Below are 13,514 nucleotides of genomic sequence, written 5' to 3'. Positions count from 1 at the left end.
GTATTTTTTAAACACCATGAATTGTGATCTGCGTGGTTCTTCAGGAAAACTGGTATAGGACAATGTGAAAGATAAGTGAAGCTTTCTCTGTCCAGTTCTTCCCTTAAATCTCTCATTCGTGGTCCTTAAAACAAGCAAACAACACATCAATTAGGCTTATGATTTGATGTTTTAATAGCTTTTGGGAAACGTGTTCTCACCTGCTCTGGAAACCAACACTTCTAGTACAGAGGCCAAGAACGGGTTAAAACCTGGTCACCTCACTAATACCTTTAGTATTAAGAACTCGGTCACCTCATTAGGGCCTTGTTTAGGCCCCAGCAGTTCAGTAATCCGGCAAGGCATTAATGAGGTGGCTGGGTTCTACCACACTTCTGGCTCTCACGAAGCCCAGTGTTTAAGGCAGACTGGGGCATGTTCTGAAAAATCTGTCAGACATCCATCATGCAGCCCTACTGTGGAAGTGCTGTGATTGTGAGCCTTGATAAGGATACTGTTGATGCCCTCCTACCCTGTGTTAAAGGACATACTTCAGAGGCATTGTCATTTATCACACAGAATGGTCCTGTGGAGATGACTTTACTGTTCAACAGGTGGAGAAACTGGGACTCAGAAGTGCTAATTTCCCCCGGGTCATTGGCAGAAAATGTCTGCCCGCTGTTAGTGTCCGCTACTTCCAGCCCTGGCTTCTTGGTTTGGGAGTACTGCCCAGGTGGTTTTGCAGTTACACCTGGTCGTGACTAACTGTGGACTTCTGCAGTGTGCTTTACAGTCTGGGATCACAACATATTATTGTATCTGGAAGTCAATTTGGTGCAGTACAATAGCCATATAAAAAATAGGATGGGGTGGTGGTGTGGCATAGCAGGTTAAATCACCGCGTGTGATTCCAGAATCCTGTGTGGGGGCCAGTTTGAGTCCAGGCTGCTCTACTCCATATCCAGTCCCCTAGTAAGGGACCTGGAAAGTCAACGGAAGAGGGGCCAAATAATTGGGCTCTGAGATGCAGATGAAGCTTCTGGCTTTGGTCTGATCCATCCCTTTCTGTTGTGGCCATTTAGCGAGTGACCCAGGAGATAGAAGACCGACCTCTCCCTGTCTGTCCTTGTTTCTTTGTAACTTTGCCTTTCAGTAACTACCAGAAACTACTAGAAGACATTACATTAAAAGGGTGAATATTTTTCATGATTTTGCTACACTAAGAATAATACTTGGAATATTTACAAAGCTTATGTAACATGTGTATTATGAAAAACGTAGGCATAGGTTTCATTTTTTGGCACCAAAAATTTAAAATTGCTTTTTTCCACAAATTATTTGAAGTGCCCTCATGTATGAATACATGTTGGTACAAACAGATAAGCACTACCGTGATACGGAGTCTTGATGAAAATGGGTTTCTTGACCTGATAATGAGTTTGGAAAGTGCAGAGTCGGGGGCTGGAGTCAGCAGTGGAGGCCTGAGAAGTGCAGACAGACTGCTGTGGGCAAGGAGCCCGTGTTGTTGGAAGCAGCTCCCCAAGGCATTTCTTGTGGGAGACTGCTGAGGGCTGCAGGAATGGGGTGGGCCGCTGGGATGGGAATGGCTCTACGCAGAGAGAAAGCCCCACTCGTTTGTCCTGTACACGAGAAACCCTCCAGGTTTTTGTGGTTACATTTCCCTGCTGCTTTCTTAGGCTGGAAGTTTCCCAGCTAGCCTAGCTTGTGTAGAAACATGTGACTTTGATTTCTACATGATAAACCAGAGGTCTTTTGCATGAGGCTGACTTGCTGTTAGTGTCTCTGTAATCCTCCCATGGCAACAGACATGATATTTCCTTATTTTTGCAGCTGCTGCTTACTCTGGGTTTGAACCAAACCACTATCAGCTGAAGCGCCAGCACAGCCATCATTTCTAATGCTAGCACAACCAGTGTAGTTCCAGAAGATGCGTAAAATAAGTCGCCCCAGTTGTTGCAGTTGTGGTTTTTCTGATAATTCTTGGTACTTTGGGAAGTGTCTTTCTCTCTGAGATTTCCTTGGAAATACTCACTTTAAACAAAGTCAGTGCTGAACTAATGCAACCTGACATGGGAACCTACACTATCACAGCTGCAGTTTAGGGAAGTAGCTATTTCAAAACAAAACAAAGCTAAATGCCGTTTGACTCTTCATAGAAGAAAGAAGAAATATCCAAAGATTTAAAAGCCATTTTGGGAAAACATTGCCCTGGGTGTTTGATAGGAGTTTCTGCTACAAGTCTCGTCTACATGTCGCCTCACGTGTGCTCGCCTAGCAAAGGCATCCTCTAAGAACACCCTTCTTCCCCCCAGGATTGCCCACATACATCCCTCCCCACCTAGTCTGTCACTGCCTTGATGCTTGCCACTAGAGCCTTGTTTCCTCAAAAGTGCTTTCTTTGGTAAATGGGCAGCCATCAAATTGAAACACTCAAGCCAAGTGCAACGGGCAGCATATATCGTAGTCCCATGTTTTGAAAAGTTACTCCATTTAAGACATTAAGTGAAGGATTATAAAGGTCAAAATAAACCAGAACTCTCCCAGACTCCTTCCTAAGTCTACCCCTGATGATTGCATACCAGCAATGAATTTCACAGATTTATTTATCCCATTCCAAATCGTGCTACAGACTCAGAAGCACTTGTACCCAAGTAGCATGGAGATGAATGGGTTCCATGACATTTCTGCTCTTAACTCAGCACGTGGTAGAGTGAAGTCCATGTAGAAGTACCCAGAAGCCAAGACCAGTATTTTTTGGATATAAAAAATAGATTAAAATACTTAAGTACTAAAAATTAGAATTTCTAACAAAAAGTTATTTTTTAATGTATTTAGGAGGCAGAGAGAGACAGAACTCCCATCTACCGGTTCACTCCCCAGATGTCCAATCTTGGTCCAAAGCTAAAGTTGGGAGCTAGTAACTCAATCCAAGTCTCCATCTTGGCTAACAGAGATCCACTTTCTTTAACTGTCACCTGTTTGCTCCCTAGGATGCACATTATCAAGAAACTAGATCAGAAGTGGAGCCTGGACTCAAACTAAGGCCCTCCAGTATGGGAGGCAGGCATCCCAAGTGTTGTCTTAACTGCTGCACTAAGTACTCACCCTCATAAAATACCTTGTTTTACCATTTCTTTTTTCTTCTCTCTTTAGACATTCCTAATAAAAATATCCAAAAGTTAGACCTTCCTAATAAAACCCCAAAACAGAATAAAACATTTAAAAGCTATATTCATTTGTTGATGAAAACTAATTAAAATATACCAAAGTTTTCAATTTCTGTCAACATTTTTTTGTGTTAAAATAACATGAAAATAACAGAAAAAGTTTGCTGCACCTTGTACCTATGTATGGATTCCATTTGACACTTGTCACTGCAAATGTGTAATGCAGAATTCTGGATGCCAATATAAAAGAAAAAGCATGGGCTATGCGTTTCTCGATGTTTATTATTACAAAACCACCTACCCTTCATAATTTTAATTGGAGGTCAGTAAATTCATTCACAGATGACCTTGTTGAATGTAAAATTTGTGCCAGAAATTTTAATTAAGTGAAACACACATGGATAAAAAATCCTTCTATACAAATGGTGTACGTGTTCTCTATACCATCACTTCCGATAATGCTCTTTGTTCATTCATTCAAACTTTATAAAAGCATGTTAAGATTATACTGTATGTTTTTACACCAGAAATAAAGAAACTTAGTATAAAATTAAATAGAAATATAATTTGTGCTTTGGGAAATAAACTTAAAAGAAAAACAACGAACCAGAAAAACAGTTTTATGGATGTCAGGAATGCAAGACAGAGGAGGGAAATTGGGTGATGTTTTCCTGGCCTAATTATGGGCTGGAAAATCTGATAGCTATAGGATTCTATTGCATTTGTTTCTCTTTGAGCAAAATTTGCCCTTGTGAAAATTATTCTGGAGTGATTTTCCAAATAGGTATATTCTGTGTAGAACTCTGAAGCTGTACTCAGACATACTATACAATATTGTGATTATCAGTTTGCTTACCTAATTTCTTATAGAGTTTATACCTTATTAACTTTGCCTTCAGTGGCTGGTCTGTATTCAGTCTCAGTCAATGGGTATTTTTTGGGCTTAACGAGCTCAGGCCAACACAAATACACATTATAAAAATATATGACACGGCCGGCGCCGCGGCTCACTAGGCTAATCCTCCGCCTAGCGGCGCTGGCACACCGGGTTCTAGTCCCAGTTGGGGCGCCGGATTCTGTCCCAGTTGCCCCTCTTCCAGGCCAGCTCTCTGCTGTGGCCAGGGAGTGCAGTGGAGGGTGGCCCAGGTGCTTGGGCCCTGCACCCCATGGGAGACCAGGAAAAGCACCTGGCTCCTGGCTCCTGCCATCGGATCAGCGCGGTGTGCCGGCCGCAGCGCGCCGGCCGTGGCGGCCATTGGAGGGTGAACCAACGGCAAAGGAAGACCTTTCTCTCTGTCTCTCTCTCTCACTGTCCACTCTGCCTGTCAAAAAAAAAAAATATGACACACACGTATTATCCCATCACACTTGCAGCTAATGGGATTTCACATTGATGGCATATTCACACCAGAACTTCCATTAGTGTATTTCTGGTTTTTAATGAGAAAAATTGCAGCAACTGAAGTTGCAGCTGAGGACGGGAAGTCTCCCTGGGACTGCTAAGGGGGCCCTTTGAAGGGGAGAAATGATAGCTCTGTTTCTGGGGAGTGGCCCCAGTGCAATGCGTGTGCTTGCCAAGAAGGATAGGACTGTGAGGATTGCAGGTTTATCCCGAGGTGGCTGCTAAAATTTTGAACCCAGCATTGCTTGTGCTTCAGCTGCACCCTTATCAGCTGGATGGCTCCCATCTGCAGGCATTTCTTAGGAGAATAAACCAGCACAGGGGGATGCAAACAGTCACAAGGTGGCTTGGGTAGCCTGGCGTTCTCTTCTCTCTGACGGCGAGTGAAGCAGAGCCAGAGCGCGTGATATCAGTCCCTAGAGATTCACAGACAAGATATGAGTGGGCACTGGAATTCCTGCTAATAGGGCATGAAAAGGCCAAATAAATTAATTAAGAAATTAAGGAGCCATGATTGTGTTTGTAAGTAAATAATGAAGCTATTCCTCTGGGAGATAAATGCCTCTGTGTGTGTGTGTGTGTGTGTGTGTGTGTGTGTGTTAAGCTTAGTAACAGAAGCATACAAAGAAACAATACTTCCTTGGCTTATTGTAATTTTGCTTGAAAAAATAAAGGAAAGAATGATAGTTTCAAAAGAGCCTGTCATACCTGTGTGGAAGATGAAAAAAATTTTTGAGTAATCTGTGGATGTTAAAAGGTGCTGGATTCTCATTTTCTGTGGGAGTTGCAGAATCATCACTCATCACCTGGGAAAGTTCATTTTTCACTACAGCAGCAAGCTCTTTGAGAAGTCTGCTGGGAGGTTTACTCCTGGGACAGAAGGAAGTAGCAGACCTTGCCCTCCTGAGTACATTTGACATTCCAAGAAGTTGTATAATGAAAGAGGAAGCAATTAATCTATGAAAATGTTCCATAAAGTGAAACACGCTTTTCTCAGACCCAACTTGAACTGCCCTTTGCATGAAAGAGTTGAAGAGGAGGCAGAGGGATAGCGGACACTCCCAGGCTGGGGTCAAGACCTTAACCGAGCAAGGATGTAGCCAATCACGTAGCAGTCTATGGCCCAGAGCTGTGGTGCCACCAAACAGAATGTTACCACAGTAGCCAGCTGCTGGCTAAGAAAAGCCAAGGCAAAGGTGTTCACATTCAAGAGTAAAACAATTACCTCATACCTTATTCCCTCTTTTCACTTCCTGTTCATTTTGTGCTGCTAATTGAGCAATGTGGGTGATATTTTCAGTAACAGGGATTCTAAATTTCAGAGGAAAGAAGCATTTACACTTGAAGTATGTGCTTCAAGACCAAGTATATAGGTTCACAGTTGAGACACCCACCTCCTTGGAGGGCCAAGGTGGAATATGAGTTAGTATTCCGGACTCCAGCTTCCTGTTTGTGCAATCCCTGGGAGGCAGCACGTGACAGCTCAAGTACTGGAGTCTCTGCCATGCGCATAGGAGACAGGGACTGAGTTCCTGGCTCAGCTGCCGCCTGGCCCAGCCCCAGCTGTTTGCAGGAATTTGGGGAGTGTAGCAGCAATGAGAGCACTCTCTTTATTTTCCTCTCAAATAATTATTTTAAATATTTATTTTTTTGAAAGAGTTATACAGAGAGAAGGAGAGGCAGAAAGAGAGGGAGAGAGAGAAAGGTCTTCCACCCATTGGTTCATTTGCCAATTGGCCTCAGCAGCCAAACTTTGCCAATCTGAAGCCAGGTGCTTCTTCCAGGTCTCCAACATGAGTGCAGGGCCCCAAGGATGTGGGCCATCTTCCACTGCTTTCCCAGGCCACAGCAAAGAGAGCTGGATCTAAAGTGGAGCAGCCGGGTCCTGAACCAGCACCCATATGGGGTGCTAGCACTGCAGGTGGTGGCTTTACCTGGTATGCCACAGTGCCAGCTCCAAATAAATAAGTTTTTAAATTAACAGTAACATTAATGCTTTAGAGAGCGTATTCCTAACCAATACATGTTGGTACTTGGTACAGGCCATATATCAAGCAAAAATTTTGGAATTGAATGAGCTGATTTCCCTATTTCAGCATGTAAGTTAATAGTGGATGCTGAGCTCAAATCCCAACTCCAGGATATTCATACAGCACTTAAATAATTGCAGTATTCACCCTGGTGGTGAAATAATGATTTGTGCATGAGTGAGAATTTCCACAGCAGTTTGAGGCAGGAGAAACTAAACACTGTAACTCAGTTGCTGTGTCTCAGTTAGCTGGCATGATGCTGTACTTACATGGTAGCTACTTGATAATTGGCAGATGTATTAAAGCTTAATAAGCAACTTAGTTTGTTATTTTTACTTCTTAGTCCTGCCTCCAGTGCCGTGGTTCAGTATGAAGTTACTAAAGGGCTTGATGCTCAGTTTAGAGTTATTCTGGCTTACCTCATGGGGATTTTTTTTCTGTCTGAAATGTATTTTTACTTTTTTTTGAAAATAGTGTTTATTGACCTATATTTACACATAATAAGATTCCACATCTTAGACATTTCAGTAGTTTTTGACAAATGTACAGTCACTACCACAGTCAGGAGACAGAGTGTTCCTAACACTGCAAGCAGCTCCTGGTGTCCTGGCTTGAGCAGCCACACCCTCCTCCCAGCCCTGGCCTCTGGCAACTACTCACCTGCTGTTCCCGGTGGGGGAGGGGGAGGTTCATCATCATTTTGGCCTTCTTTTTTTATTTATTTATTTTTATTTTTTTGACAGAGTGGACAGTGAGAGAGACAAAGAGAAAGGTCTTCCTTTTGCTGTTGGTTCACCCTCCAATGGCCGCTGCGGCCGGGACACCGCGCTGATCCGATGGCAGGAGCCAGGTGCTTCTCCTGGTCTCCCATGGGGTGCAGGGCCCAAGGACTTGGGCCATCCTCCACTGCACTCCCTGGCCACAGCAGAGAGTTGGCCTGGAAGAGGGGCAACCGGGACAGAATCCGGTGCCCTGACTAGGACTAGAACCCGGTGTGCAGGTGCCACAAGGCGGAGGATTAGCCTAGTGAGCCGCGGCGCCAGCCCATTTTGGCTTTCATTTTTGTTCCTATATCAGTGGTTGGTTCCTTTTTATTGCTTAGTTTTTCATTTTTTGGGTGTGCTATCCTATGTTTATCCATTCAGAAGTTGCTGTTACTGTGGCTACTACAGATAAAGCTGCTATTAATATTGCAGTATATCTTTCTGTAAGGATTTTTTTTTAATTTATCATATGTGAAGGTGTATGTGCACACACATGTGTACATCTAAGAGTTGGATTACTGAGTCCCAAGGCACATGGGTCTTAAATGTTCTACGAAGCTGCATTTCTGTTTTCAAAGTGGCTCTATCACTTGGCGATCCCACTAAGTATAAGAGTTCCAGGTGCTCCCCATTCTTGCTGATGGTTGGCATGGTCAGTCCTTCTCACTGTAGCCTTTGTAATGAGTGTGAAATGCTATCTTGGTTTTCATTTTTTTTTCCAGTGACTAAGGATTTTAAGCATGGCTTGACAAGCTTATTTGCTATTGCAAAAATGTTCAGTTCTTTTTCCTACTAGGTGTGTTTGTCTTCCCACTGACTTATTAGATTTTGTGTGTATTCTGAAATGTCTGTTATCAGGTATATGAAACAACAGATTTTTTTTGAACTAGTGGTTTGCCTTCTGTTGTCTTCAGTGTTTTTTTGCAGAAGAGCAAATTTTTTTTTATTTAATGTGAATTTATAAAGTGCAACTTTTGTATTGTTGTGGCTCCCACCCCCAACCTCCCTCCCTCCCGTGGCCCTCTCCTCTCCCACTCCCTCTCCCATCCCGCCCTTCATCAAGTTTCATTTTTAATTACCTTCATATACAGAAGATCAACTTAGTATATACTAAGCAAGGATTTCAACAGGCTGCACTCACACAACCGCACAAGGTATAGGGTATTGTTCGACAAGTAGTGTTGTTTTTAAGTTTCATAGTAAAACACATTAAGGACAGAGATCCCACGTGGAGAGCGTGTACCCAGCTGATGTCATGAATAAGAGTGCCAATTGTGAAATAAAAAGTTTTTAATTTGGTGAGGTTCATATGACCTGTTTTTTTTTTGTTGTTGTTGTTTTTGTTTTTTTTTTTTTTTTTTGACAGAGTGGACAGTGAGAGAGAGAGACAGAGAGAAAGGCCTTCCTTTTGCCGTTGGTTCACCCTCCAATGGCCGCCGTGGCCAGCGCACTGCGGCCGGCGCACCGCGCTGATCCAATGGCAGGAGCCAGGTACTTACCCTGGTCTACCATGGGGTGCAGGGCCCAAGGACTTGGGCCATCCTCCACTGCCTTCCCAGGCCATAGCAGAGAGCTGGCCTGGAAGAGGGGCAACCGGGACAGAATCTGGCGCCCCGACCGGGACCAAAACCTGGTGTGCCGGTGCCGCAAGGTGGAGGATTAGCCTAGTGAGCCGCGGCGCTGGCCCTGTTTTCTTTTTTTAGAGTTTGTGCATCTTATGCACTAAGAAATCTTTGCTTAAGACACAAAAATATATTCTCTCATTTTCTTCTGGAAGTTTGGTTCAGCTTTTTATATCTAAGTGTATTTTGTAGTTAATTTCTAGGTGTGCTGTGAGATAAAGACCCGAGTTTGTTTCTCCTTCCTTCCACATGGGTAGCTGTTGACTTCGCATCTGTTGTTGAAAAGATGTCCTTTATTCACTAATATCCCTTGAATCATTTTTTTTTAAGTTTTTTTGACAGGCAGAGTAGACAGAGACAGAGAGAAAGGTCTTCCATTTGCCGTTGGTTCACCCTCCAGTGGCCGCAGCACAGCCGGCGCATCACACTGATCCAATGGCAGGAGCCAGGTGCTTCTCCTGGTCTCCCATGGGGTGCAGGGCCCAAGGACTTGGGCCATCCTCCACTGCACTCCCTGGCCACAGCAGAGAGTTGGCCTGGAAGAGGGGCAGCCGGGACAGAATCTGGCACCCCGACGAGGACTAGAACCTGGTGTGCCGGCGCTGCAAGGCAGAGGATTAGCCTATTGAGCCGTGGCGCCGGCCCCCTTGAATCATTTTAAAAAAAATCAGCTTATCCTATACATATGAGTCTTTTTCAGCCCTGAACACATTGCCTTGATTACTGTATTTTCCTTGATTCAGGAAGATTGTGTTCCTGTTTTTTATTTTCATTTGTCAATATTTTTGTGCTGTTGTATGTTTTTCACATTCTCATACATGTTTTAGATATAATGTGTAATTCTATGATATAGTTTGCGGGGAGTTTGGATGAAATTGCATTGAGTCAATGGGATCAAAATAGAGGTAATTGACATAACAGTATTGAGTCTTTTAGTTCACGTAGATGATCCCTTATTTCTTTTAAAATTTAGCTCAGCAATGTTTTGTTATATTTTGTTAAATTATTTCTATGTATTTCATATTTTTGATACTGTCCTAAATAGTTTTTTTTGTGCTTCTTACAAGTACATACAAATCAAAAGGTTTTTATATTGATCTTAAAATTTATGCACTGGCAAATTCTTTTATTTATTTTATTTATTTTATTTTTTTTTATTTTTGACAGGCAGAGTGGACAGTGAGAGAGAGAGACAGAGAGAAAGGTCTTCCTTTGCCGTTGGTTCACCCTCCAATGGCCGCCACTGCAGCCGGCGCACCGCGCTGATCCGTTGGCAGGAGCCAGGAGCCAGGTGCTTTTCCTGGTCTCCCATGGGGTGCAGGGCCCAAGCACCTGGGCCATCCTCCACTGCACTCCCTGGCCATAGCAGAGAGCTGGCCTGGAAGAGGGGCAACCGGGACAGAATCCGGCGCCCCGACCGGGACTAGAACCCGGTGTGCCAGCGCCGCAAGGTGGAGGATTAGCCTATTGAGCCACGGCGCCGGCAAATTCTTTTATTTTAGTAACTTTTTTCCCTGTTAGTGAATTCCTTAAGATTGTCTAGAATATCATATCTTTGAGTAATAATAGTTTTGCTTCTACTTTCCTACTTTGTCTAGGGCTTCCCTGGTATGTTCCTGAGTATGGGATGAAACCATTCAGTGTCATGTAGGTTTATGGTAGATGGCATTTATTTGATGAAAGAAGTTCCTCTATATTCCTAGCTTATTGACAGTTTTTATCATGAATGAATGTTAGATTTTTGTCAAATGGCTGTTTGGTATCTACTGAGAATATGAAATGATTTTTCTTTTAAATTTGTGACTGTGGTAAATTTTACTGTCAAAATGATAAAACTACCTGTCTTCCCTGGAATGATCTCCACTTAATAATGATCTACCATCTTTAAAACTTAGTTCTGGACTCTTTTGGTTGGAATTTTGTGCTGTGTTCACAAAGTGCATTTGTCAATGGCTTGCTTTTCTTTTAACATCTTTGAGTGGTTTTGGTATTTGGGTATTTCTGGCCTCAGAGCGTAAGTAGGGAAATATTCCCTGGTTTCTGGTACGATGTTTTGTAAAATAAATTCTATAGGAACTCTATATTTAGGAGTAAATGTTACAAAGTGAGATAGGAATTATGTCTTTTATAGAATGCTTTACCAAGTACACGTTATAATGTTTCATATAAAATAGATATGTCACAATGTAAAATTTCAGATGAACATTGGAGTCAGTAAAACATGTTATCTAGGTTTTTATTATGTGTTTTACAGAAATGAATGCTGAATCAAAACAACGTGAAAGAGAATCTCTTTGTATAAACAATTTAATGGCAGTATTTTGAAAGCAAGCCCTACATTACCTCAGTAATAATGGTTAGTGGGCAGGGTGTGGACAGGGGAGTATGATGTGCTGAGTTTTCTCCTTTTACATAGGGTGGAATTAACTTAAAGCTTTTTGTTCCTGGCTTTCAAATTTATAGAAAAAAGCTTAAAGAATGTTTTACAATGCTTACTTTTTATGGCTAGTGGAGCTAAGACCAGTTTATATAACCATCAAATTCCTGCAGAATTTAAAAGAAAATAAGAGCGACCCATATGTTGTGTGTATATGTGTTTGTTTGCCTTTGTGATTCATTCATACATGTGTACTAATGAGAGAAAAACAAAACTCAAGAACTATAGGTTGCAATACATAAGTTATGGAAACGGTATTAATTTTTTTCTTGGTAAAGTCAAAGGATAATCCCATTCAGTAAAACTGTATGCTTCTCAGACTGAACACAAAATGTCAGAGAATGCTACATAGCCACCACCACAGCAGAAGGGTACTTTAAAGAAAAAAGATACATGTGGAAGTTAGTACTCAGAGCAAAACAATTTAGAGGGACCAGAGAGGCATGTCAGTGAAACATAAACCCATAAATGAAGATAACAGTCACATATTCATAGATTAAACTTAGTTTCAAGATAAAGCAAAACAATAAAGAAGAACCTTAGAGAAAATACAATTGTTTTGAGTGACACACCGATCTCAACTTAAAACAAGTCAAACTAGAGTGAGCATTTAGTGCAGTGGTTAAGATGCTGCTTGGGTCACTGAATTCCGTGTCTCAGTGCTTGGGTTCAAGTGCCAGCCTTGATTCTAATTCCTGCTTACCATTAAGTGTTAACCCTGGGAGGCACAAGTGATGGCTCAAGTACCTGGGGTCCCATGCTACGCAGGTAGGAGATCCAAATTGAATTTGGGCAGCTATTTAAACCTGGCTCAGCTCTGCTGTAGGCCCTTCGAATAAAAGTAACTTGACTAAAACAAAACAGACTTCTTAAAAAGAAAAGTCAAACTAGCATGAAAATAACAAAGGTATAGAAAATGCAAGTTAAGTAATCAGTGAAGCCCAACAAAGGTGTTTATTAATTTTTGTATTATCCCCAGAAGCATAGTCTCTAACTTAATTGAAATATTTTAAAAGGTCTTCCATCTGCTGGTTCACTTCCTAGATGCCACAATGGCCGGAGCTGTGCTGATCCGAAGCCAGGAGCCAGGAGCTTCTTCCGGGTCTCCCACATGGGTTCAGGGGCCCAAGGACTTGGGCCATCTTCTTCTGCTTTCCTAGGCCATAGCAGAGAGCTGGACTGAAAGTGGAACAGCTGGATCTTGAACCGGCGTCCATATGGGATGCCGGTGCTTCAGGCCAGGGTGTTAACCCACTGCGCCACAGAGCCGGCCCCGCCGTGTAACCATTTTTAAAATTTGCTACTGACATGCAAGAGATCATTGCTTTGCATTCCTTATAACCATTAAAATAGTGATGCATTTATTAAACAAGATCAGTGGAATCCAGTTAGAATGGGAACCAGGTTGTTATTTTACTGTGGTTGTCTCTTTTGCCTATTGCATTAGTTTTTGAAGGAGTTGACTATGAGCAAACTGCAAGTAAGAATAAAAGGGAATGTCAATAAAATGTACAATCTCTTAGAACTGTGTTTCACCCCCGGATGGGATTTCTAGCATGCTACATCAGCCATGATGGCCATTCTGCCCCCACAGGCGTTTTCCTTAACCAGTTGTGGTATAATTTCCAAAGGCTTGGCAGAGCAGAGTCCAGAAACAGTTAAAGTGACATTAGTAGGGTCTGTATATTTGTACACCCGTGGTATTTATATCTGAGGAGCTCCCTGCAGGAAACAGCCTCTGTGCTCAGTGGTGTGTCTGTACACTGGGTCTGTTTCATGTCTTGTCCCAGCAGAGCTGATGTTCCTGTATGAAGCCTACTGCACTTAAACATCTCTATTTATTTTTCTGTCGCTGGGCTCTGTCTGAGGCTTTTAAAGATACTGTTACAAAGATCTAGTGTGTGAACTGTCTGGAAGGGTCTCTCATGTACCTGGCATTAAGAAGCAGATTTATTTGGTGGATAACCAAAATGCAAATATGTGTAGTTTTATGAGATGCAGACCTGCCATTCCTTCCCTTTGTGCTTGTGCACATGTGGGTACACATGTACATGCACACATAACCCTTCTTTGTTCTGTGAGGGCATTTTCA

General features: G+C 42.5%; 1 protein-coding gene across 11 annotated transcripts in view; it reads left to right on the top strand.

Annotated features, from left to right (window-relative positions):
- The window catches only part of LOC103348942 (uncharacterized), a 130,390-nt gene that overhangs the window by 61,056 nt on the left and 55,820 nt on the right, over positions 1 to 13,514 (top strand). For 4 of the 11 annotated variants that reach the window (XR_016213188.1, XR_016213191.1, XR_016213182.1 and 1 more), the window contains one exon: positions 1,831 to 2,981. The exons of 4 other annotated variants lie outside the window; for them this stretch is intronic. Coding sequence is in view for 1 of the 7 variants with exons in the window: in XM_051850401.3 (XP_051706361.2) it covers positions 1,831 to 1,872 (42 nt within the window). In the remaining 6 variants the exon portion in view is untranslated. 3 more of the 11 variants (XR_016213185.1, XR_016213189.1, XR_016213183.1) reach the window with 3 other exon arrangements.

The sequence above is a fragment of the Oryctolagus cuniculus genome, chromosome 9 (assembly GCF_051225735.1).
Source record: "Oryctolagus cuniculus isolate XC-2025 breed Fujian yellow rabbit chromosome 9, ASM5122573v1, whole genome shotgun sequence".
In the NCBI taxonomy this organism is placed as follows: Eukaryota; Metazoa; Chordata; class Mammalia; order Lagomorpha; family Leporidae; genus Oryctolagus; species Oryctolagus cuniculus.
This window is presented reverse-complemented; position numbering and strand designations above follow the sequence as displayed.